At 41.1% G+C, this 22,024-nt stretch overlaps 1 protein-coding gene across 1 annotated transcript in view; it reads left to right on the top strand.

Moving 5' to 3' along the window:
* The window catches only part of LOC102755539 (chromosome unknown open reading frame, human C3orf20), a 50,855-nt gene that overhangs the window by 12,178 nt on the left and 16,653 nt on the right, over positions 1 to 22,024 (top strand). Inside the window, exons 6-10 of the mRNA XM_015560401.1 lie at positions 6,302 to 6,434; positions 7,628 to 7,891; positions 12,280 to 12,432; positions 13,215 to 13,335; positions 19,858 to 19,989. Coding sequence (XP_015415887.1) covers positions 6,302 to 6,434; positions 7,628 to 7,891; positions 12,280 to 12,432; positions 13,215 to 13,335; positions 19,858 to 19,989 — 803 coding nt within the window. The remainder of the gene's footprint in view (positions 1 to 6,301; positions 6,435 to 7,627; positions 7,892 to 12,279; positions 12,433 to 13,214; positions 13,336 to 19,857; positions 19,990 to 22,024) is intronic.

Genomic DNA, 22,024 nt, shown 5'->3' with positions numbered 1-22,024 from the left:
GGACACAGACATCAGGGGCATGAGGGCATGAGTGAGGGGGATAGGGGATAACATGGGGATAAGGACACATATGTAATAACTTAATAAAAAAATTAAAAGAATTTTATATCCATAGAAGAAGATATAAACAAGTGGAAGAATATACCATGTTCATGGATTGATAGAATTAACATCATTAAAATGGCCATACTACCTAAAGCAATGTATAGGTTCAATGCAATCCCTATTAAAATACCAATGGCATACTTTAAAAATCTAGAACAGACATTCCAAAAACTTATATATAGAACCAAAAAAGATTCTAAATAAACAGCAATCTTGAGAAAGAAGAACAAAGTTGAAGGGATCACAATACTGAATATAAAGTTATAATACAAAGCCACTGTAATCAAAACAGCCTGGTAGTGACACAAGAACGGGCACATAGATCAATGGAACAGAACAGAGAACCCAGAAATTGATCCAAGCCATTATGGTTAATTAATGTTTGATAATGGAGGAAAAAGCATACAAAGGAGTATACAGTCACTTCAATAAATGGTTTTGGGAAAATTGGACAAGTACATGCAAAAATATGAAACTAGAGCGTGTGCACGGCTTCCTCCAAAAGACCCTCATAACCAAAAATACGAAACTATATCACCAACTTCTACTATACATAAGGATAAACTAAAAGTGGATAAAAGACTTAAAATGTAAGCCATGAAACCATAAAAATCCAATTAGAAAATGTAGGCTGCAAAGTATCTGACATCTCATGTTAGCAGAATTTTTACAGATATGTTGCCTAGAGCAAGAGAAACAAAAGGAAAAACTAAACAAATGGCACTACATCAAACTAAAAAGCTTCTTCACAGCAAAGGCAATCAGCATCAAAATGAAAAGGGAACTCACTGAATGGGAGAATATATTTGACAATGATACTTTTGGTAAATGGTTAATTTACAAAATACATAATTACTCATATAACTCTACAAAAGGAAGACAAACAATCCATTTAAGAAATGGACAGAAGACCTGAATAGACACTTCTCCAAAGAGTACATACAAATGGCCAAGAAACATATGAAAAAAATGCTCAGAGTCACTAATCATCAGAGAGATGAAAATTAAAACAAAAATGAGGTACCACCTCATACCTGCCAGAATGGCTACCATCAGTAAGTCAACAAACAGCAAATGCTGGCGAGGATGTGGAGGAAAAGGAACCCTACTTGGTACACTGTTGGTGGGAATTTGGACTGATATAACCACTGTGAGTAACTGGAATTTTCTCAAAAAGTTAAAAATGGAACTGCCATTTGGCTCAGTGATCCCACTTCTAGGAATATATTCTAAGAAGTCTGAAACACCAATCAAAAAGAAGATGTGCACACCTATGTTCATATCAGCACAATGTACAATAGCTAAGATCTTGAAACAAATGCCCATCAGTAGGTGAGTGGATAGAAAAGCTGTGGTACATTTATACCATGGAATGTTATGCAGCAGTAAAAAAGAAGGATCTCATACCCTTTGAGACAGCATGGAGAAACCCGGAGATTATTATGCTAAGTAAAATAAGCCAGACAGAGAAAGACAAGTACACATGATCTCATTTATATGTGGAATCTAATGAACAAAATTAACTGATGAGCAAAATAGAACCAGTGACATTGAAGCATGCAACAGACTGATGTATTTCAGAGGGAAGGGGGAGGGGAGCAGGAAGAGATTAACCAAAGAACTTATATGCATGCCCTGACTGGTTTGGCTCAGTGGCTAGAGCATCAGCCTGCAGACTCAAGGGTCCAAGGTTCAATTCCTGTCAAGGGCATGTGCCTTGGTTGCAGGCACATCCCCAGTGGGGAGTGTGCGGGAGGTGGCTGATCAATGTTTCTCTCTCATCGATGTTTCTGACTCTCTATCCCTCTCCCTCCCTCTCTGTAAAAAATAAGTAAAATATATTTTTTAAAAAAGAACTTATATGCATATATGCATTCCCCACAGACACAGACAATAGTGTGGTGAAGGCATGGAGCGGGTGGTGGGTGTGGGCTAGAAAGAGTCATAAGGTGAAAAATGAGACATATGTAATACTTTTAACAATAAAGATTTAATTTTAAAAAACAAAGATAAATTTTTTTTAACAATTTTATATCCAGCAAAACTGTCCTTCAAAGTGAGATATTAGAACATTCCCAGATAAGCAAACATGAGAGAGTGTATGATTACTAGATTAACCCTGCAAGAAATGCTCAAGGGAATCCTGTAAGATGAAATGAAAGTACATTGGACAGTACCTCGAAATCATGTGGAGAAATAAAGATCTCAATGAAAGTAAAAGCTTGGGCAGTTTAAAAGCTAGCAGTATTATAACAATGGCTTGTAACTGCATTTTTCTACATATTCTAAAAGACTGCCACATCCCTGGCCAGTTTTTCTCAGTGGTTTGAGCGTCAGCCCATGAACCAAAGGATTGAGGGTTCAATTCCCAGTCAAGGGCACCTACCTTGGTTGCAGGCTTGATCCCTGGCCCCAGTTGGGGCATGAGCAGGAGGCAACCAATTGATGTTTCTCTCTCACATCGATGTTTCTCTCTCTCTGTCTCTCCCCCTCCCTTTCACTCTTGCCTCTCTCTCTCTCTCTCTCTCTCTCTCTCTCTCTCTCTCTCTCACCACGCCCCCATCATCTCTCTCTCTCATATCAATAAAAATATTTTTTTAGGGTGAGGATTAAAAGAAAGGAAAGATCTAAATCTAACTTTACAACTGTAGAAGGAAGGAAATAATAAAGATTAGAGCATTAGAGCAGAGTTAAATGAAATAGAGAATAGGAAAAAAAAAACAACAAAGAAAATCAATGAAACTAGAAGGTGATTATTTGAAAATATGGACACATTTGATAAACCTTTAGCTACATCAACTAAGAAAAAAGAAGACCCAGATTACTAAAGTAAGTGGAATTTATTAATTTTATGGAAATAAAAAAGATTACAAGGGAGTACTATGAACAGTTGGACACCAATAAATTGGGTAACCCACATAAAATGGAAAGATTTTTAGAAGCACAAAACCAACCAAGACCAAATCGTGGATAAACAGAACATTTGAATAAACATAGTCTGGAGACTGAATCAGTAATGAAAAAACTCCCAACAAAGAAAAGCCCTGGACCTGATGGCTCCAGTAGTCCAGACATTTAAAGAAAAACTAATGCCAACCTTTTTCAAACTTTTCCAAAAATTTGAAGAGGGAACACTTCCCAACTTATTCTATAAGGCCTCTTATCCTGATACCAGAACCAAAGACACTACAGGAAAAAGACTGAAAGCTTTTCGTCTAAGACTAGGAACAAGGAAAGGATGCTTGCTTTAACCACCTCTATTCAACATAGTACTGGAAATTCTAGCCAGAGCAGTAAGACAAGGGAATAAAAAGCATCCAAATTGGAAAGGAAGAAATAAAATTATCTGTTTGCAGTTGATATTACCTTATGTGTAAAAACCCTAGAGACCCATCAAAAAACCTGTTAGAACTAAAAAAAAAAAAAAAAATCAGAAAAGTAGCAGGATACAGTCAACACACAGAAATCAGTTGCGTTTTCAAATTTGGGCAAGGGGCTTGGCCCTCACAGCCCCAGCCGGCCCGTACAGCCCCAGCTGCCACAATTGGCCCTCACAGCCTCAGCTGGCCCTCGCAGCCCTGGCTACATCCTGAAGGTTGTCCAGACAGCAACCGTCTGGACAGTTGTTCTGCTGTTTGGTCTAATTAGCATATTTGCTCTTTATTATATAGGATAATAATCTGAAAAGGAAACTAGAAAAACAATTTCATTTATAATTGCAGCAAAAATAATAAAATACTTAAGAATTAACCAAGGAGGTGAAAAACTTGTATAATGCAAACTATAAATTGTTGCTGGAAGAAATGAAAAGAGACATAAGTAAATGGAAACATGTTCTACATTCATGGATTGGAAGACAATATTATTAAAATGTCAGTACCACCTAGAGTGGTCTACAGTTTTATTGCAATTGCTATTCAAACCCCAATTATGTTTTTTTCAGAAATAGAAAAAAAATCCTAAAATTCACATGGAATCTCAAGGGACCTCTGAGTAGCCAAAGCAATCTTGAAAAAAGAAGAAAACTGGAGGACTTACAGTTTCTGATTTTAAAACTAACTACAAAGCTACAGTGTGGTATTGGTATAGAGACCGATATATAAACCAAAGGAATAGAATAGAGAGCTCAGAAGTAAACTCTTGCATATATGATCAAATGATTTTACAAGGGTGCCCAGACCGTTCAATGGGGAAATACAGTCTTTTCAATAAGTAGTGCTGGAAAACCAGACAACCACCTGCAAAGGAATGAAGTTGGACCCTTACTTAACACCATATACAAAAATTAACTTCAAATAGATCAAGGACCTAAATGTAAGAACCAAAACAATATAACTCTTAGAAGAAAACATTGGAGAAAAGCTTTATGACATTGGATTTGACAATGATTTCTTGGATATGACACTACAGACATAGGCAATACAAGAAAAAATAGACCAATTGGACTTCATGAAAATTTTTAATCTTTGTGTATCAAAAGACACTATCCAAAGAGTAAAAAGGCAGTCCATAGATTGGAGAAAATATTTGTAAATCATATCTCATAAGGATTAATATCCAGAATATATAGAGAACATATAATATTCAACAACAAAAAAAGCAAGCTGAATTAAAATGGGCAAAGCACTTGAAAATATATTTCTCCAAAGAACATATAAAATAGCCAATCAGCACATGAAAGATGTTTAATATCACTAATAATTAGGGAAATACAAATCAAAACTATAATAAGATGCTACCTCATCCTACCCAAGTAGGATATCTACTATCACAAAAACAAAAAAAAACAAGAGTGGAAGAGGATGGATATACTCTTGTGCACTGCTGATGGGAATATAAAATGGTACAGCCACTGTAGAACACTGTGTGGCAATTCCTCAAAAAACAAAAAATGGAATTACCATAAGATCCAGCAATTCCATATCTGGGTATATTTCAAGAGAATTAAAAACAGGGTCTCTGAGTGATATTAGTACACCCATGTTCATAGCAGCATTATTCACGATAGCTAAAATGTGGAAGCAGCCCGTGTGTCCATCAGTGGATGAGTGGATAAAGAAAATGCAATCTACAGTAACAATGAAACGTTATTCAACCTTTAAAAGGAAGGAAATTCTGACACATGCTATAACATGGATGAACCTTGAGGACTTTGTGCCACCTGAAATAAAGCAGTCACACAAAGACAAATACTGTATGAATCTACTTATATGAGGTATAAGTAATTTTTTTTTTTTACTTATACCTCATATATAAGTAAAACAGGCTGCCTTTGGGGAAGCATAGCTTGATTCATTACTGTCAAAACCATAGAGACAGAAAGTGGGATGGTATTTTTCAGGATCTAGGAGAGGGGGAATAGAAGTTATTGTCTAATGCAGTGGTTCTCAACTTTGGTTGCACATTAGAATCACCTGGGAATCTTTCTTTAAAATCCTCATTTCTGGGCCTCATCCTCTGGAAATTCTGTTTCTTTGTTATGGGGTGAGGCCACAACATTAGTAACAAAGAAACAATTTCTGGAGGATGAGGCCCAGAAATCAGGATTTTAAAAAGATTCCCAGGTGATTCTAATGTGCAGCCAAGGTTGAGAACCACTGGTCTAATGGGTACAAAGTTTTAATTTTACAAGATGAAAAGAGTTATAGAGCTGGATAGTGGTGGTAGTTGTGCAACAGTGTGAATGTATTTAATACCACTGAACTGTACACTTAAAAATGTTTGAGATAGTAAAGTTACGTGAATTTTATCACAATATTAAAAAAAAAAAACTACAGTCCAATTCTCAATGGAGCCACAATACCCTCTGCAGAAGGCCTGAGATTAGCCAACATCAGAGAAGTGTTCAAGCCAATTGAGATGGAATTGAAACTTTTTTGTTTAATCAGAAACATCAGAAGGTAATCATATTGGCATCCATGGCAGGCACATCTATGTCCCCCCCACCTACAACCAGGCTGCCCTTGGGGAAGCATAGCTGGATTCATCACTCTGTACAAGTATGCTCCGCACACACTCTTGGTTGACTTGCAGAGTGACATCTGTTTTATCAGTGACCTGTGCCCAGGAAGCATAAATGATTCTCTTGATTATTTTGACTCTCAGGAGATGTGGTTCTTCTGATCCCCACCCCACCACTCTTCCCCAGGAGAAACCATTTTCTAAAACTCTGTCCCTAACCTTTTTACAACTATAGGCAAAATGAAAAATTTTGAAGAGATAACCTCATCACCCTCTCAACGAGAAACAGGAACTGCCTCTGACAACGTGGAGATCAGTGACCCCTGTCCTGAGGCCCGGGAGAAGCTGCAAGAGATGTGTCGTCATATGTGAGCATTTTAGAAGTTGGGGGTAGATCGGAGAGGAGGGCAGGGCTGGCAATCATCTGTGTGTGCATAAAGGGGAAAATCGCAAAAGTGTCTGAGTACCAGGAAGTGTCAGCTACCCAGTACCCCTAATAATAGTGACAAGGTGATGACTCGTTCCCAGTCCTTCCTCACAATCCTTTCAGTCCTTGTATGGCCTTATGAGGAAGATGGGATTGATGCCCATTTTGTGGGTGGGGAAACTGAGGCATTGCTTGAAGTCCCGCAGCTTGGTGGGCCTGACCCCAAGGCATTGATCTTTGCCTTCTCACCCGTGATACCATATCCTTTACGGGACTTCTTAGCATATACAACCTTTGTGCCCTGAATGTTTTTTTTTCTTAGCATAATTTGTCAGAGTTCTGCAAAAAAAAAAAAAAAAAAAGGAAGTATCTCTCAAAAAATTGACATGGATGATTAATGATATTTTTGATATTACTAGAGGCCCAATGCATGAAATTCATGCAAGAGTAGGCCTTCCTTCCCCCTGACTGCCGGCACCAGCTTCCCTCTGGCACCCGGGACCTGGGCTTCCCACCAGCCGCCAGCAGGCACCCATGACCCGAGCTTCCCTCACAGCCCTGGCTTCCCTCACAGAAGGTCATCTGGTCTAATTAGCATATTACGCTTTTATTATGATAGATGGATCCAACAAGTCCTAGCAAGTTAAGTCTACATTTTTCTGAAGCCCAAACTATGGGCGATAAAGGACTTGAAACTTAGTCACCTCTAAGGCATATATGTCTTGGGCTCCCTGGGCCATTGAATATTACTACGGCTACAGAACATGGATAAAAGGAAGCCGCTCAGTTTTACTCCTTATTATTACATTCTGGAAGGAAGCTCTCTTTCCCGGTAACCTCAGGACTAGAGGGTGAGCAAAGCCTCCAACTCCCCCAGGTTCCCCTTCAGCACACAGTTCTACTCCTTGGTCCTTACCTAGCGCTAAAGATGGAAAGGTCTGGTCTCAAGAGCTGCACCAGTCTCTTCCCAGTTCTTCCTAAAAATACTAACTTTAAGGATGAGGGTAAGAGGTGGGGACAGGTACTTTTGGGATAGGGAATGAGATGGGAGTTCTAGGAGCTGGGGAGGGGCTGTAGAGAACTTCACTGGTGAGAGAGCCAAGTGGCTAGAAGATATGCTGGTTTTCCCTGCAGAGAAGCCGAAAGGACCTCGTGGAAAGGGAAGAATGTCTTCTGCCCCATGATGTTACGCAACTACGCGGCAAAGATGCCCATTCCTTCGGGGTCAACTGTGAGCTCCTATCACCCTCACCTTCAAGGTACTCAGACTCCCACTCCCACTCCTCACCAGCCTTCCGTCTCCCATGCTCACTTCATTCGGCAGTCTCAGGAGTGGAAAGGAGGCAAGAAGAACATCAAGTTGCATTACACCTTCTGTGATGGGTCTTCCTTCGTTTAGTATCCTTTTATTTGGGGCTGCCCCTTGTCCCCAGCAACTTAGCCCTAGAGAACTTCAGGGCCTGAGTATTTACTTTGGTTTTTTCAGTTAATCCAAGAAACCTGGTGACAGGTCCTCCAGGATCATAAGAGTAATTTCTAGGTCAGAGAGGACTCCTTTTGGAGAACATCTGGGTGGGAAGTCACCTTGGACCCCTACGTTTCTTGTAGAGATCCTGTTACCAACTCCCCAACATGTTCTAGAGCCTGACCAGACCACAGATGCCCAACCCATTTGTCAGTAAGGCCAAACTCAGGGCGAAACACTTATTCCGGGTTTTGCAGTCTGAGTTGGACAAGATGTCAAAGGGGGAGACACTAAGCCATTATTCAGTCTTGTCCTTTCATTTTAGGAATGGATAGTCAGAGTCATTTAATGTCACAAAAGGAATTTGGTGGCAGAGCCAGGCCTGGATTCAGGGCTGCCTCACCTCTATTTAGGGCCCTCTCTCTGGCACCGTTTTAATGCCTTTTAGGATTGTTTCCTCCAACAGAGAGCAAAATAGAGAATATGGAAGGGGATGGATTAAACCACTGGGTATTGTGTCCTCCACCTTTGGAGAATAGGGCAGCTCTCTGAGCTGTCAAACAAGCTGTCCAGACAGGTCTGCTTGGCAACACCCCCCTCAATTCATTGGGCCTCCTCTCCACTGAACTGGGAATTCATAATTTAAGTGCCCTGTCAAAGGAATCATATTGTTTCTATGACTGTAAATGAGTCCATTCATCACACCCTGCTCAGCCCTGCTTCTAATGTGCCCTGTAATATTGAACACAGCAAACTCCTTCCAGGGTAGCTGCTGCTCCCTATGGGTCATGGGGCTTCCCTCTCCCCCCTTTTCTAACTTTACACTGCATTGGATAGGATCATCCCCCTGAGCTCCTCATGAAGGTTATTAGATTATTGGTGGGACCAGAGAGGGTGGACTAGTTTACAATCAGGGCCCAACACCAGCCTGCTAGGCTCCATGTTTTCTCACCTGTCCCAGATTCCCAAGCCCAACCTGGGTGGGACCACCCAAAACCTGCAGGCCATTGCTACTAGCATGCTTGACTCATACCCCAACAATGAACACATCCTGGCAATTAATGTGTTTCCTATTTGGGAGTCCCAGGAGGTCTGGGTTTGGGGCTTAGTTCTTCTTGGTGACTGTGCACAAGTCACTTTATCTCTTTGGGCCTCACTTCCCTCCATTATAAGATGAGGAAGTTAGACCCAGTGATCTTGAAGGAGAAATTCTGTTATTGTGTTCAAATGGTTAAAACACACGATGCAGCTGTTGGATCCTTCTTGAGTAAAGAAAATGTTTGGAAAACCCTTCTCTCTTCTCATGGCTTCACAGAATAGTAGGTTCAGCAATTGATTCTATTTTCACAGAGATACTGGGAAAAGCTCTCAGGTAGAAATAATATTTCTGCCCTTGAAATGCCAAAAAGCTCCTGATGGGCAGACCCCAGAACCATCCCAAAATGTGTTTCATTTGGGTTGTCAGCATTTCCCTGAATCTCTTCCCTTAGTCCAGTGGTTCTCAACCTTCTGGCCCTTTAAATACAGTTCCTCATGTTGTGACCCAACCATAAAATTATTTTCGTTGCTACTTCATAACTGTAATATTGCTACTGTTATGAATTGTAATGTAAATATCTGATATGCAGGATGGTCTTAGGCGACCCCTGTGAAAGGGTCGTTCGACCGCTAAAGGGGTGTGACCCACAGGTTGAGAACCGCTGCCTTAGTCGTTGATTTCCCTCCAAATTTCCCTCAACGTCCTTTTTCATATGAAGATATAAACTCATCACATTGATATCTATATAATAAAAGCCTAAGTGACAGTTACAGCAGAACAACTGATTGCTATGATGCGCACTGATCACCAAGGGCAGATGCTCAACACAGGAGCTGCCCCCTGATGGTCAGTGCGCTCCAGCAGGGGGAGCACCACTCAGCCAGAAGCCTAGCTCACGGGCACAACGGGTGGTGGCAGGAGCCTCTCCTGCCTCCGCAGCAGCGCTAAGGATCAGTGAGCCGAGCAGTAAGGAGCCTGCCGCTAAGGAGCAGTGAGCCAAGTGGTAAAGAGCAAGTAGGCAGGCGGTAAGGAGCAAGGGATCCTGGATTGTGAGAGGGATGTCTGCCTAAGCCGGCAGGCAGACAACTCTCAAGGGGTCCTGGACTGTGAGAGGGTGCAGGCCCGGCTGAGGGTCCCCGCTCCCTTGTGCACGAGTTTCGTGCAATGGGCCTCTAGTAAAGATATAAACCTTGGTCACTCTGTGTTCAGTACTGTGCTCAGCACTATTCCTTTAGAGATGTGTTGATCACTCAGAACCATAGTGTGAGGTAAGCATTTTTTAATATGATAAACTGCTCATAACATAAAATGTACCATTTTAACCAATGGTATCAAGTGCATTCACAATATTATACAACCATCACCACTATTTATTTCCAGACTTTCATCACCCCAAAAGGAAGCCCCATACCTTTTAAATAATCACTTCCATTTTCCTTCCTCTACCCTTCCTGATGACTGCTAATTTGCTTTTCACCTCTATGTATTTGCCTACTCCAAATATTTCTTATAAGTAAAATCATGCAACATGTGCTCTTTTATATCTGGCTGCTTTCACTTAGCATAATTTTTTTTGACGTTCTTCCACATTATACAGTTGACCCTTGAGCATGGCAGGTATTAATTGTGCTGGTCCACTGATAGGTGGATTTTTTTTTCAATTGACTCATTCAGTTCAATTGGCCCTGCTCAGTTTAAATGCCCGAAGTTCATTTGATGTGCAAAGTTCAGCTGAAGTATGCCATTAACATAGATTTACAATTATTTTATGCATTTGCTTTTTCAAATCACATAGGAAAGAAAGGAATTATAAACAAAAAAAATACTATAATATTGGCTTTTATATTTACTTATAGAGTTACTTTACTGATGTCCTCTTTTTCTTTGCATGTCTTTGAGTTATTGCCAAGTGTACTTTCATCTCAGCCTGAAGGACTCCATTTAACACCCTTTGTTTATTTGGAAAGTCTTAATTTCTCCTTCATTTTTTTGAAGGATAGTTTTGCTTAATACAGAATTCTTGGTTGACAGATTTTTTTTCCTTTCAGCTCTATAAATAATCCATTCTATTGCCTTTTGGCCTCCATGGCTTCTAATGATAAATTGGCCATTAATCTTATTGAAGATCCCTTGTACATGACAAGTATCTTTTCTCTTGCTGCTTTCAGGATTCTCTCTGTCTATGTCTATTGGCAGTTTGATACTAATGTGTCTCAGTGTGGCTATTTTTAAATTTATCCTACTTGGAATTTGTTGAGTCTCTTTATTGTGTAGATTGGTGTCTTTCATAAAATTTGGAGAGTTTTTATTGATTATTTATTCAAATATTCTTTTTGCCCCCTTCTCTCTCTCCTCTACTGGTGCTCTTGTTACGTATGTGTTGCTCAATTTGATAGTCTCCCACAGGTCTCCTGATTTCTGTTAATTTTTCTTCATTCTTTTTTTATTTTTCCATGTCTCAGGCTGGATAATTTCAATTTATCTCTCTTCAAGTTTACTGATTTTTTTTCTTCTACTGTGGCAATCTACTGATAAACCCATCCAGTGAATTTTTTCATTTTATTTATTATACTATTCAGCCTCAAATTTTCTATTTGTTTACTTTTAGCATTTCTGTTGATTATTTATGAGCTGGTGGAAAAGGATTAAGAGGGTGGATCCTAGTACCAATCACTGAAATTTTTCCATATGGGGTACTTCTGAAATCCCTGCAAACAGGATAGTAACTGCCCTCACTATACCCCTCTTATTTGGGACCAATGTTTCTGGGGGCCTCTTGGTAGGAAATGAGCAGCTAGACGTTGGCTGCTCTCCTAGATTGGTCAGAAGGGGAGGCAGCCTAACAGATTAGAGATATTACTGGCCTCAGTATACTGGCTCTGCCACTTCCTTATGGTGTGATGTGAGGCAGACCATTTCTTTGCACCTTGAATTTCTCATCTGTATGATAGTCAACTCATCCTGGTTTGCCAAGGGCTTCCCTGATTTTAGCAGTGAAAGTCCCATATCCCACGGACCCCCTCAAATGCAGGGAAACCCTATTCATCTGTGAGATGGAGATGATAATATTTACCACAGGGTGGTTGTGTGGACTATAAAGAAGATACAGGAAAGCAACAGGTCCACAGTCAATGAGTTGTTATGCAAAGTTCAGGGAGGGTCTTTAAAAACTAGGAATGATGTATCATTTAGACAACAGATTTGTAGACTTGCTTTCCATGGGGCATCTGAGAATAGAACCTGGAGAGTTTTTTGTTAGTTCTACTTAACCATTTCTGCCAGCTATCCCTCCGGAAACATTGCCATGTGTCAGATCCCCACGTGCTGCGGAGGGAGAACCATCACCTTACTCTTTAATGACACACCCAACTTCTCCTTCCTGGCCCTGTTCAATGCTGAAGGCCAGGGCTGCGTTCACTACAACCTAAAGTCCTGGTGAGTGGGTTGAAGGAATTATGGCCCCATGGAAGTATCTCTGAGAGTGACAAAGGGGGGCGCAGGACAGAGGGTGCAAGTAGGAGTCCTTGGGGAAAGGAGAGGTCAGGCAGTGTTCAGAAGTTAAGGCCACAAGGCAATGCCTACAGAAACATAGGTACTTTGAGGCCCTCACTTGCTACATCAGTATTATCATAGCTGATGAGAATGGCAGCTCTTCAAGACCTACTTCATTTATATCCCCACAGCACTAAGATCTTGATTTTTGGCTAGATTAATGGAACAATTCTTTAGTGGAGAGAAGTGTTTAAACCAAGAGAAAGTGAAGTAGAAGCCACAGGCACCACTTCTGTGGGGTGTTTTAAAAGAAGCACATATTTTTGCTAGCCAATACTTGTGTTTTGCTTGGCCTTTCATAAGGAACTGTTCTTAAAAGAAATGACTTACTTTCATGTTATAGATGTTCCCATTTTGATAACTAAGATCTTGTATATTCAGGATCCTAGGCCACAGGGTACACATTCCATTTCTGTCCCTCTGGGTTTGGCCTGGAGCCTCCATCATCTCCCTCAGAACTGCCCTTCCCAACAATTCTCCCAGTAGGATCAACAGGACTGAAGGGACCTCACACCATATTAGGCAAGAGAAGTGAGGCTGCTGCAGGAAACCATGCTTTCTCCAGCTGGGGCAGAGTCTCAGAACCCTGCCTGCCTATTGCCAGTAGTAATGAGGGCTTCCTTCAGGGGCCTGGTGGCAGCTCCTCACCTATGTGTCTCTCCTAGCTGCCCATATGTCTTGGTCTTGGATGAGGAAGGCGGGACCACCAACGACTACAAGGGCTATGCAGTCCACAAGTGGAGCTGGGCTTCTAAGACAGAGACTTTGCTCTCCTTGGAATATAAGGTAGGGGTTCTCAGCACAGGTAGGGCAGCCTTGGCAGCCTTCCCTGGGCTGCTTAGCAGCAAGAGTTAGAGGAGTACCTGTAAGACAAGAGCCCTGCTCTCCAGAAGCGTGTCGTCTCATTCCGAGGTTCCCAAGTTGGTGGGCAGTGGTCTAGGGCTGGCTAAAGTGAACTTTTCACTAGCGTACAGCAACTGTTTGCTGCTATACTGACCTTTCTTGGTAATATCTTCCTGTGTTATTTTTATTATTAATATTACATTTTGATAGTTTAAATGTCCTTTATTTTAGGAAGTAATCATTATAGTAGTTGGTAGCTTTATTTTTATGCTTATACATGGCAATAAGAAAAGTTAGCAATTATATGTTGATCTCTCCAGTTTTTTGTTTTTATAACTTTACTACCTATGAAATTTAAAAATCTGGGAGTCAAAGGTGGCTGACAGATCCAAATCCTTTTTTCCTTCACTGGATTGTTCAGACAGCCATTAATCAGATTTATTAATTTATTATTCAATGTTGAATTACTCATATTAAATAGTAACTTAAGTTTAAGTGTTAGTAAAGCAATTATCTAAGCCTGAGTTTCTCATTCTTAGCACACTGACATTTGGGCATGGATAATTCTTTGTTACAATGTTCCTTGAATTATAACTGTAGGATATTTAGCATGATGCCAGTAATATACCCTCCTCTAATTGTGACAACCGAAATATATCACCAGACATTGCCAAATGTCCCCTGGGGGACAAAATTGACCCTGGGTGAGAGTAACCAATCTAGGGGATGTAAAGATCAGCAACATCCATTGAGGAAGTCAAAGCTCTGGATGGGGGTTAATAAGAACACAGGGTAGAGATGAATAAGGGCTGTGAGAGAGGGACATGCTCATAGGGTTGGGAGTCAGAGAAAGATCACAGAACATAGAATCCACTCAAAGTGGCCTGAGAGTAAGAGCCCTAAGGTAAGGATTATGGACAGAAACACTCTTGGAGTGCATGGTAGGGTTCAGGCATCCTATCCCTAATCTCCTGTCTCCTGCCCTTCCTATTTATCCTCTACATTGGCCATTGCATTCTCATCCTTATATCCTGATCCCTTTAGATCAGTGAACCTCTGCTCAGAAACAGTCCATCTCCTGAACACATATCAATCTTCCGACCCCCCCCTTCCCAACACAAGCCCGAAATGCAACCCCCTTTTCTCTACCAATCCAAAATCTCCTCCTTCATCCCTCTGCTCAGACTTTCCCTTCTTTGTGGCATCCCACCCCACACCCATTTCTCCTCACATTGCCCCACAGTTTGGATTAGTTATTTGATGATTAGTCATGAGTGAAGAGGTTCTCAGCTCTGGTTGCGTATCAGAATCACCTATGGAACTTTAAAAATGCATATTTCCAGAGAGATTCTGATTCAGTTGGTTTGTTATAAGTTCTGGAATTTGAAGTTTTCATGAATATTTCTGATACTTGGCCAGGTTCAAGATTTTCAATCTAGGGGTGTATTGAGCTGGTGTCTTAAAATTTAACTTTTTGTAGCTGTATGATAAGTTTATAATGCAAGATGATTATAAATTGGTTACCGGCAGACACTATATGAGGTATATCAGTGTGGCCAAGTGGACAGAGAACTGGGATGAGAGTCTGAGAGCCAAGTACTAGTGCCAGTTTTTCTAGGCTCTGGCTGTACACCTGTGTGAAAACCACTTAGTTTCTCTGAGCTTGGTTACCTCACCTATACAAGGTGGGTCATCAGACCTGCTCTCCTGCCTCAAACTGCTTTTGTAAGAACCGAATGAAAGATGGAAGGGAAGGTGCTTTGACATCACCAAAATGTTTTAGCAATGTATTTCAGTTCATTGTTCTGTTCCTTAGGACTGCATACAGAAATACACAAGGCCTGGGGCAGTCAGGAGCAGCCTGGAAGACAAAGTGTTCCTTGAGTTGTAACATGAGTGTGTATGCATATGATTTACATAGATAGAAGAAGGAAGGGAGAGGATTTGGGGTAGAGGGAGTAGCATTTGTAAAGGTCAAAGTTGGGACTCAGTGTGGTATTATTAAAAGTTCACAAGTGTCTCTTGTGAAAGAAATGGGGCTAAGAGGAGTATTTGTTGAGGTGTGAAGGAGAGAGGTATTGGATGTCGGGCTGAAGAGCATGCATGCTTTCTTGAAGGCTGCAGTGGCCATTTGTTTTTACCCAGTATAGCATTTCCAGTGTTCCTCATTCCTCCCTGAAAAATCCAAGTTTCTTTCTGGTATCATTTCTTTCCAACCCAAAGAGCTTCCTTTAGCATTTCTTGAAGTATAGATCTGCAAGCAGCACATTCTGTTTTCTTTCATCCTATATAATAATAGCCCAGTGACCAAATGGCAGAACAACCAGAACAACTGGTGGGCCAGTCACTATGTTGTGCACTGACCACCAGGGGGCAGACGCTCAACGCAGGAGCTGCCCCTTGATGGTCAGTGCGCTCCCACAGTGGGAGTGCCACTTGGCTGACCCGGATGAGCTGCCCGGGATGAGTGGCGCTCCCACAGCGGGCCAGTCCCCGCAGGCCGGCATGAATCCCATGCACTGGGCCTGGGAAAATAATGTCTTTATTAAAGGGTATTTTTCCCAGATTTAGGATTCTGGGTTGACATTTTGTTTTGTTTTGTTTTGTTTTAGCATTTAAATATGTTGTTCTACTGTGTCTGATCTCCATATTTTATGATCAGAAGTCTGTAATTATTCAAATCATTGTTCATTTTCTCTAGTTTCTTTTAAGATTTCACCTTTTCTTTGTTTCTAAGTTTGGATATGTTGTCTTAATATTTCTAGGTGTTGTTGTCTTAATATTTATTCTGTTTGGGATTTACTGAGCTTCTTGAGTCTGTAAATTAATGTCTTTCATCATATTCAGGAAATCTTATTGCATTAGAAAAAAATTATACTCCAGTCTCTCCTTTTCTATCTCTAAATTCACTAACTTTATCCTGTCATCTCTGTTCTGCTATTCTGCTAACCCTATTGCTGTTTTTTTTTTTTAGAGAGGGAAGAAAGGAGAGAGAAGAAACATCAATGTGAGAGAGAATCTTCAATCGGTTGTCTCCCGTTCATGCCCCAACCAGGGACTGAACCTGCAGTCTAGGTATGTGCCCTGACTGGGAATTAAACTTGCGACTTTCCAGTGCATAGAACAGTGTTCCAACCAACTGAGCCATAATGGCAGGACCAATGAAATTTAAAATTTCAGTGTTTTCACTGCTAGAATTTCCATATAGTTCTTTTCTGTATATTCTATTTCTGATATTTTTCATTCATTATATTTTCCTTTATCTCATCAACTATAGTTAAATTGGCCGCTTTAAAGTCTTTGTCTGATAACTCAACATCTTGGTCATATCAGATAGGGTTGGCCTCCCTTGATTATCTTTTTCCTTGAGAATGGCTCACACTTCACTGGTTCTTCACATGCTGAGTAATTTTAGATTGTTGATATTATGAATGTTATGTTGTAGAGTTTCTGGATTCTGATGTATTTCTCTGAAGAGTGTTGATGTTTTTGTTTTAACAGTCAAGGAATTTGGTTAGACTCATACCACAAACTGTCTCACCTACAGTGGGCAGCAGCTCAAATCTCAGTTCAGTTTTTTTGTTTCCCTAGCTATAAATTCTCTTTAGTCTGCCTTGCTCATGCGTAGTTCAGGGATCACCCAGAAATGTGGACAATTTATGTATAGAATTCAGGGCTCTATTTCTCTTCCTCTGTCCCTTTTGGAAATCTTTCCTTATAGTAGTTGCCCCAGATTCTGTTCTTTGATACTTTGAACCAGAAAAATGGTGGAGTTTGGGCCATGACTGTAGCCTGTCTTTAGGCTAAAGCTGTAAAATAGAAAAACATCCCGTGCTGGTCCTTTCCTTTAAATTTTGACTCTTCAAAGTCTCCCTGTTCTTTTTCTTTGTGTTTTATGTTTAAAATATATTTTTATTGATTTCAGAGAGGAAGGGAGAAAGAGAGAGAGAGAGAAATATCAATGATGAGAGAGAATCATTAATTGGCTGCCTCCTGTATGCCCCCTACTGGGGATCAAGCCTGCAACCTGGACATGTGCCCTTGACCGGAATTGGACCTGGGACCCTTCGGTTCGCAGGCAGACGCTCTATCCACTGTGACAAACTAGGTAGGGCCCTGTTATTTTATTTATTCATAGCTTTGGGTGGTTTTATAACTTGTAGTCGTTTTCTTGGTGTTTTTTGTTTGTTTGTTTTGTTTTGTTTTCCAAGCCTCTTAGGAGCTGACTCAGCTCTACTGGAAATAGAACCAACTAGCTGGTTTTTAAGTTGAAGGCTGGTATGTTTAGTCTAGCATTTGTATGGAAGGTCAGCTGGAGAGAGAAAGATCAATGGATAGGCTGATAGGAAGACCTCGCATGACTAAGGGTAGTCCCAATATATTTTTTTAAAGAGCTAGTTCAATAAAAAAGAATTCAGTATTCAGGCATGGGCTATAAAGGATAAATGAGAGAAGAAGGGAATTATAGATGTTTCCATAGTGGAGCGTGTATCTTCTGGGTGGATATAGAGAAGTTTCTGAGAGGGTCAAAGATCAATACGTTCTAAGATATTTTGATTGGATTCAACAGTCATCTATCCTAGGTTGAGAAATTGGGGATGATGGAGATTTTATACATATAATTGGGCTGGCTCATGAACTCCTGAGCAGTTGAGCAGTAACTGAGTTTATATTGGTGGCATTTGGGGAGAGAAAGAGAAACCATCCAGGGAGCAGGGGTAATAAAAACAGCTAAGCCCTTTACATGTTTTATCTCATGAAATCTGCTCATTGCTGTAGGAGGCAGATTCTATTATTGCCCCAGGCTCAGGGAAGGGAAGTAACTTGCCTAAAATTGCCCAACTTGTGCCGAAGCCGGTTTGGCTCAATGGATAGAGCGTCAGCCTGTGGACTGAAGGGTCCCAGGTTTGATTCCGGTCAAGAGCATGTACCTGGGTTGCAGGCACTTCCCCAGTGAGGGATGTGCAGGGGGCATCTGATCGATGTTTCTCTCTCATCGATGTTTCTAACTCTCTATCTCTCTCCTTTCCTCTCTGTAAAAAATCAATAAAATATATTTTTTTAAAAAATTGCCCAACTTGTAAGTAACAATATTTTGAACCTTAACCAACTGCAGTGCTTGAGCTCTTATCCACAGCTCTATTCTACATCTCTCTAGAAGGGGAATTGGAGAGGATAGATATTTTTCTTGAGTGTGATCAACAAGCTTGATGATATCAAAAGACTTGAAAAGAAGACAGCCATGGATCAAATGTTCGCAGGTTGCTGGAGGGGACTAGTATCCAGACTTCAGAGTGAGGAAGGGACTCATTGGTGAAGAAGTTAAATGTGGGCCTTTGAGCTAGCAAGTGAAATAATAGAAGGAAATGGAAGGAGTGAAATGGAGAGTGTTTTCTTAGTTCAGAGGAGTCCTGAGGGCGAGAGGGAGTGGTAATAGGTCAGGGACATTGAACATTGAAGGGAGAATCATCATGCAGCTGCCTAAGGCTTCAGACTCTTAGGCCTTTGGTAGGAACACTGTGCATAAATAACTGCATACATGAACCATCCAGGGGCCTTACGTGTGAGTTGCTCTGCCACATCCTGAATGCCTGCTCATGTTCAGTATGGGCCTTTGTGGCTCACGAAACCACTTCCAAAATCTTTATCTCATTTGAATCCAATACTAGGGTTTCAACTATTTCATATTGAAGATTTGCACTTCAGAGAGGCTCAATGGCTTGCTAACAGGAGGAAAAACTGAAACTTATCCCTAACTCAGAGTTCTTAGTATGGAGTGTGTTGGTATAAGGGCAGCTCACCTTCCCTGAAACTGCTACATAGGAAATCCCACCCTTTTGCAAGTGGTGAAAAGGAGTAGTTCCTTTGGCTTTTTTTTCAGGGGAAGAGTGGTGACATATTTGGTGACTGTGGAGGAGGGGGACTGAGCATGTCTGGCTCAGCCTCTGCTGGGTTCCCTTTTGCTGTCTGCACACCCACCTGTGGAGGGGTATGTTCTGATGCTCCCTGCCATATGGTCAGCTTCCCAAGGCAGCTCTATGCTGTAGAACAAGGCTCATCATTAGACCTGGTGCCTGAATGGACACAGCATCTGATTCAAGGATAGTGTTGGCTTATGACCCAAGCTGTATCCCCACATGGCTCTACCAGAACCATAGCTGACTTGCCTGCTGATGCATGTGTCTCTCTCACAGTTGGTTCCAAGCTTAGGTTGAAAAGGGAAGGGACAGGGGTAAGAAGGCATCATTATTATTTTTTTACCAGTACCCCAAAGAGAGACTAGAATTCTTCTCTCTTCTCCACGAAAGCTATATTCCAACATAAGAACCAGAAAGATTTTATAGTTCCCTCAGTACCAAGCCAAGAAAGGTTTTGTGCTTTGTGGTGGATCAGGGTGGGTGAACAATAGAAGCACAGGCCCGCTGAATACTGTTTTTTTTGTGTCGTTTTTTTTTTCATCTACAGGTGAATGAGCAAATGAAGCTGACGGTGCTGGGGCAGGACTCCATTCTAGTCACCTTTACCTCCATGAATGAAACAGTAACACTTACTATATCGGCCAATAACTGTCCTCACGGGGTAGGGCACGATAAAAAGGTAAGGCGAAGCAGACCAGACACCCAGGTTTGACCCCAGCGCATCTCAGCATGTCTTGCCACTCTACATCTCAATGTCATTGTGCCTCCTTCCTGCCTAATGGATTCCTACTCGTCACACACACCTGTACCCCATGCAAGGCCCTCCTTCCCTGCCTAATGGATTCCTACTCATCATTCACTGACTGTCTTTAATACCTTGTCTGTGAAACTTGGGTCAGTTAGGATTCTTTTAGTGTGACAGAATGCAATGCAGACTGGCTTAAGCATGAAAAGACTATATTGGCTCAGTAAACTGAAATCTGTCAATAGGCAACTTCACGCATGGCTGGATCCTGGCCCTCAACTGATTCCATTAGATCTTCCCACCTCTTGGCTCTGTTTTTTTTATGGAGTTTCTCTTCTTATGGTGACAAGATAGTCATGAGCATCTCTGTGTTCATTCTTCTGTCAGCTTTAGTCTCCCCAGGAGAACAGGGACTTCTATTTCTCAAGTGCTCCAGTAGAAGTGCCAATACCAACATCATTGGCTCTGCTGGATGCCCACGCCTGAAATGTTCCCTGTGGCCAAGAGTGTATGCTGCTCTCACTGACCAGGCTCAAGTGTCGTGTCCATCCTGGGAGCCATAGGGTGTAATCAGCCCCAGGTAACACCTGGACAAAGGATGATGCAGGAGTGTTTTCCTAATGGAAAATCATGGTGCTGTTATCAGAAGAGGAAGAGATCATGCTGGACAGAATAACTGCCAACTCTGTCACCCCCTTATTCATCTCAGGTAGAGTCCACCTCTCCTCCTCAGCCCTCCCAGACATGACTCACTTCCATTCTAGTACTCCTTCTTATACAAGCCAATCTTCTCTATCAAATTGGGAATTCCTTGTGATTTTTACTGATGATTATTGCTTCAGGGCCCAGCACAAGGACTGCTTCAAATTAAGCACGTACTAAACATTTGTTGGATGGGTGAGAAAACAGTGTAGACTCGAAGCCCAATTCTCCTATTCACTGAAGATTATATATATATATATATTACTGTTACTACTGTGTGCCTGGTCATGAGGCAACATTGTGGAGAAAGATGGAAGGGACGAAGGGGACACATCCCTGATTCCTGAGGAATTTATAAGCTAGAAGAGAGCAGTTGACATACACCATGAGACTGGGGTGACTCAGGCTCATCAGTGGAGCAGGCCACTGGCACTACACACAGGGCAATTTGCTGGGATTGGATCACTCAGGAAGGCCCATGAAGTAGGAGCACAAAAGACCCCGAATAGCAATAGCAATCTTGAAAAAGAAGAACAAAGTTTGAGGAATCAATCACCTTAGCTGATATCAATCTATACTACAAGGCCATAGTAATCAAAGCAACATGGTACTGGCATAAAGACAGACATATAGATCAATGGAACAGAATAGAGAGCCCAGAAATAAACCCATATTTGATGGTCAATTAATATATGACAAAAGAGGCAAGAGCATACAACAGGGTAAAGATAGTCTATTCAATAAATGATGTTGGGAAAATTGAACAGGTACATGCAAAAAAAAAAAAAAAAAAGAAAGAAACTAGATCAACTTATGCCATGCACAAGAATAAACTTAAAATTGATTAAAGACTTAAATGTAAGACTTGAAACCATAAAAATCCTAGAAGAAAACATAAGCAGTAAAATCTCAAACATTTCTCGTAGCAATATTTTTTCTGATCTATCTCCTCAAGCAAGGGAAGCAAAATAAAAATAAATAAGCGGGACTCCATCAAACTAAAAAGTTTTTGCACAGCAAAAGAAACCACCAACAAAATGAGAAAACAACCCACTGAATCGGAGAACATATTCTCTCCAATGATACATCTGATAACGGGTTAATATCCAAAATTTATAAAGAACTTAAACAATTCAACAACAAAAAATCCAACTAAAGAATGGACAAAGAATCTGAATAGACACTTCTCCAAAGAGGATATACAGATGGTCAATATTCATATGTAAAGATGCTCAACATCATTAATCATCAGAGAAATGCAAATTAA

This window comes from Myotis davidii, unplaced genomic scaffold (assembly GCF_000327345.1).
Source record: "Myotis davidii unplaced genomic scaffold, ASM32734v1 scaffold73, whole genome shotgun sequence".
Taxonomy (NCBI): domain Eukaryota; kingdom Metazoa; phylum Chordata; class Mammalia; order Chiroptera; family Vespertilionidae; genus Myotis; species Myotis davidii.
This window is presented reverse-complemented; position numbering and strand designations above follow the sequence as displayed.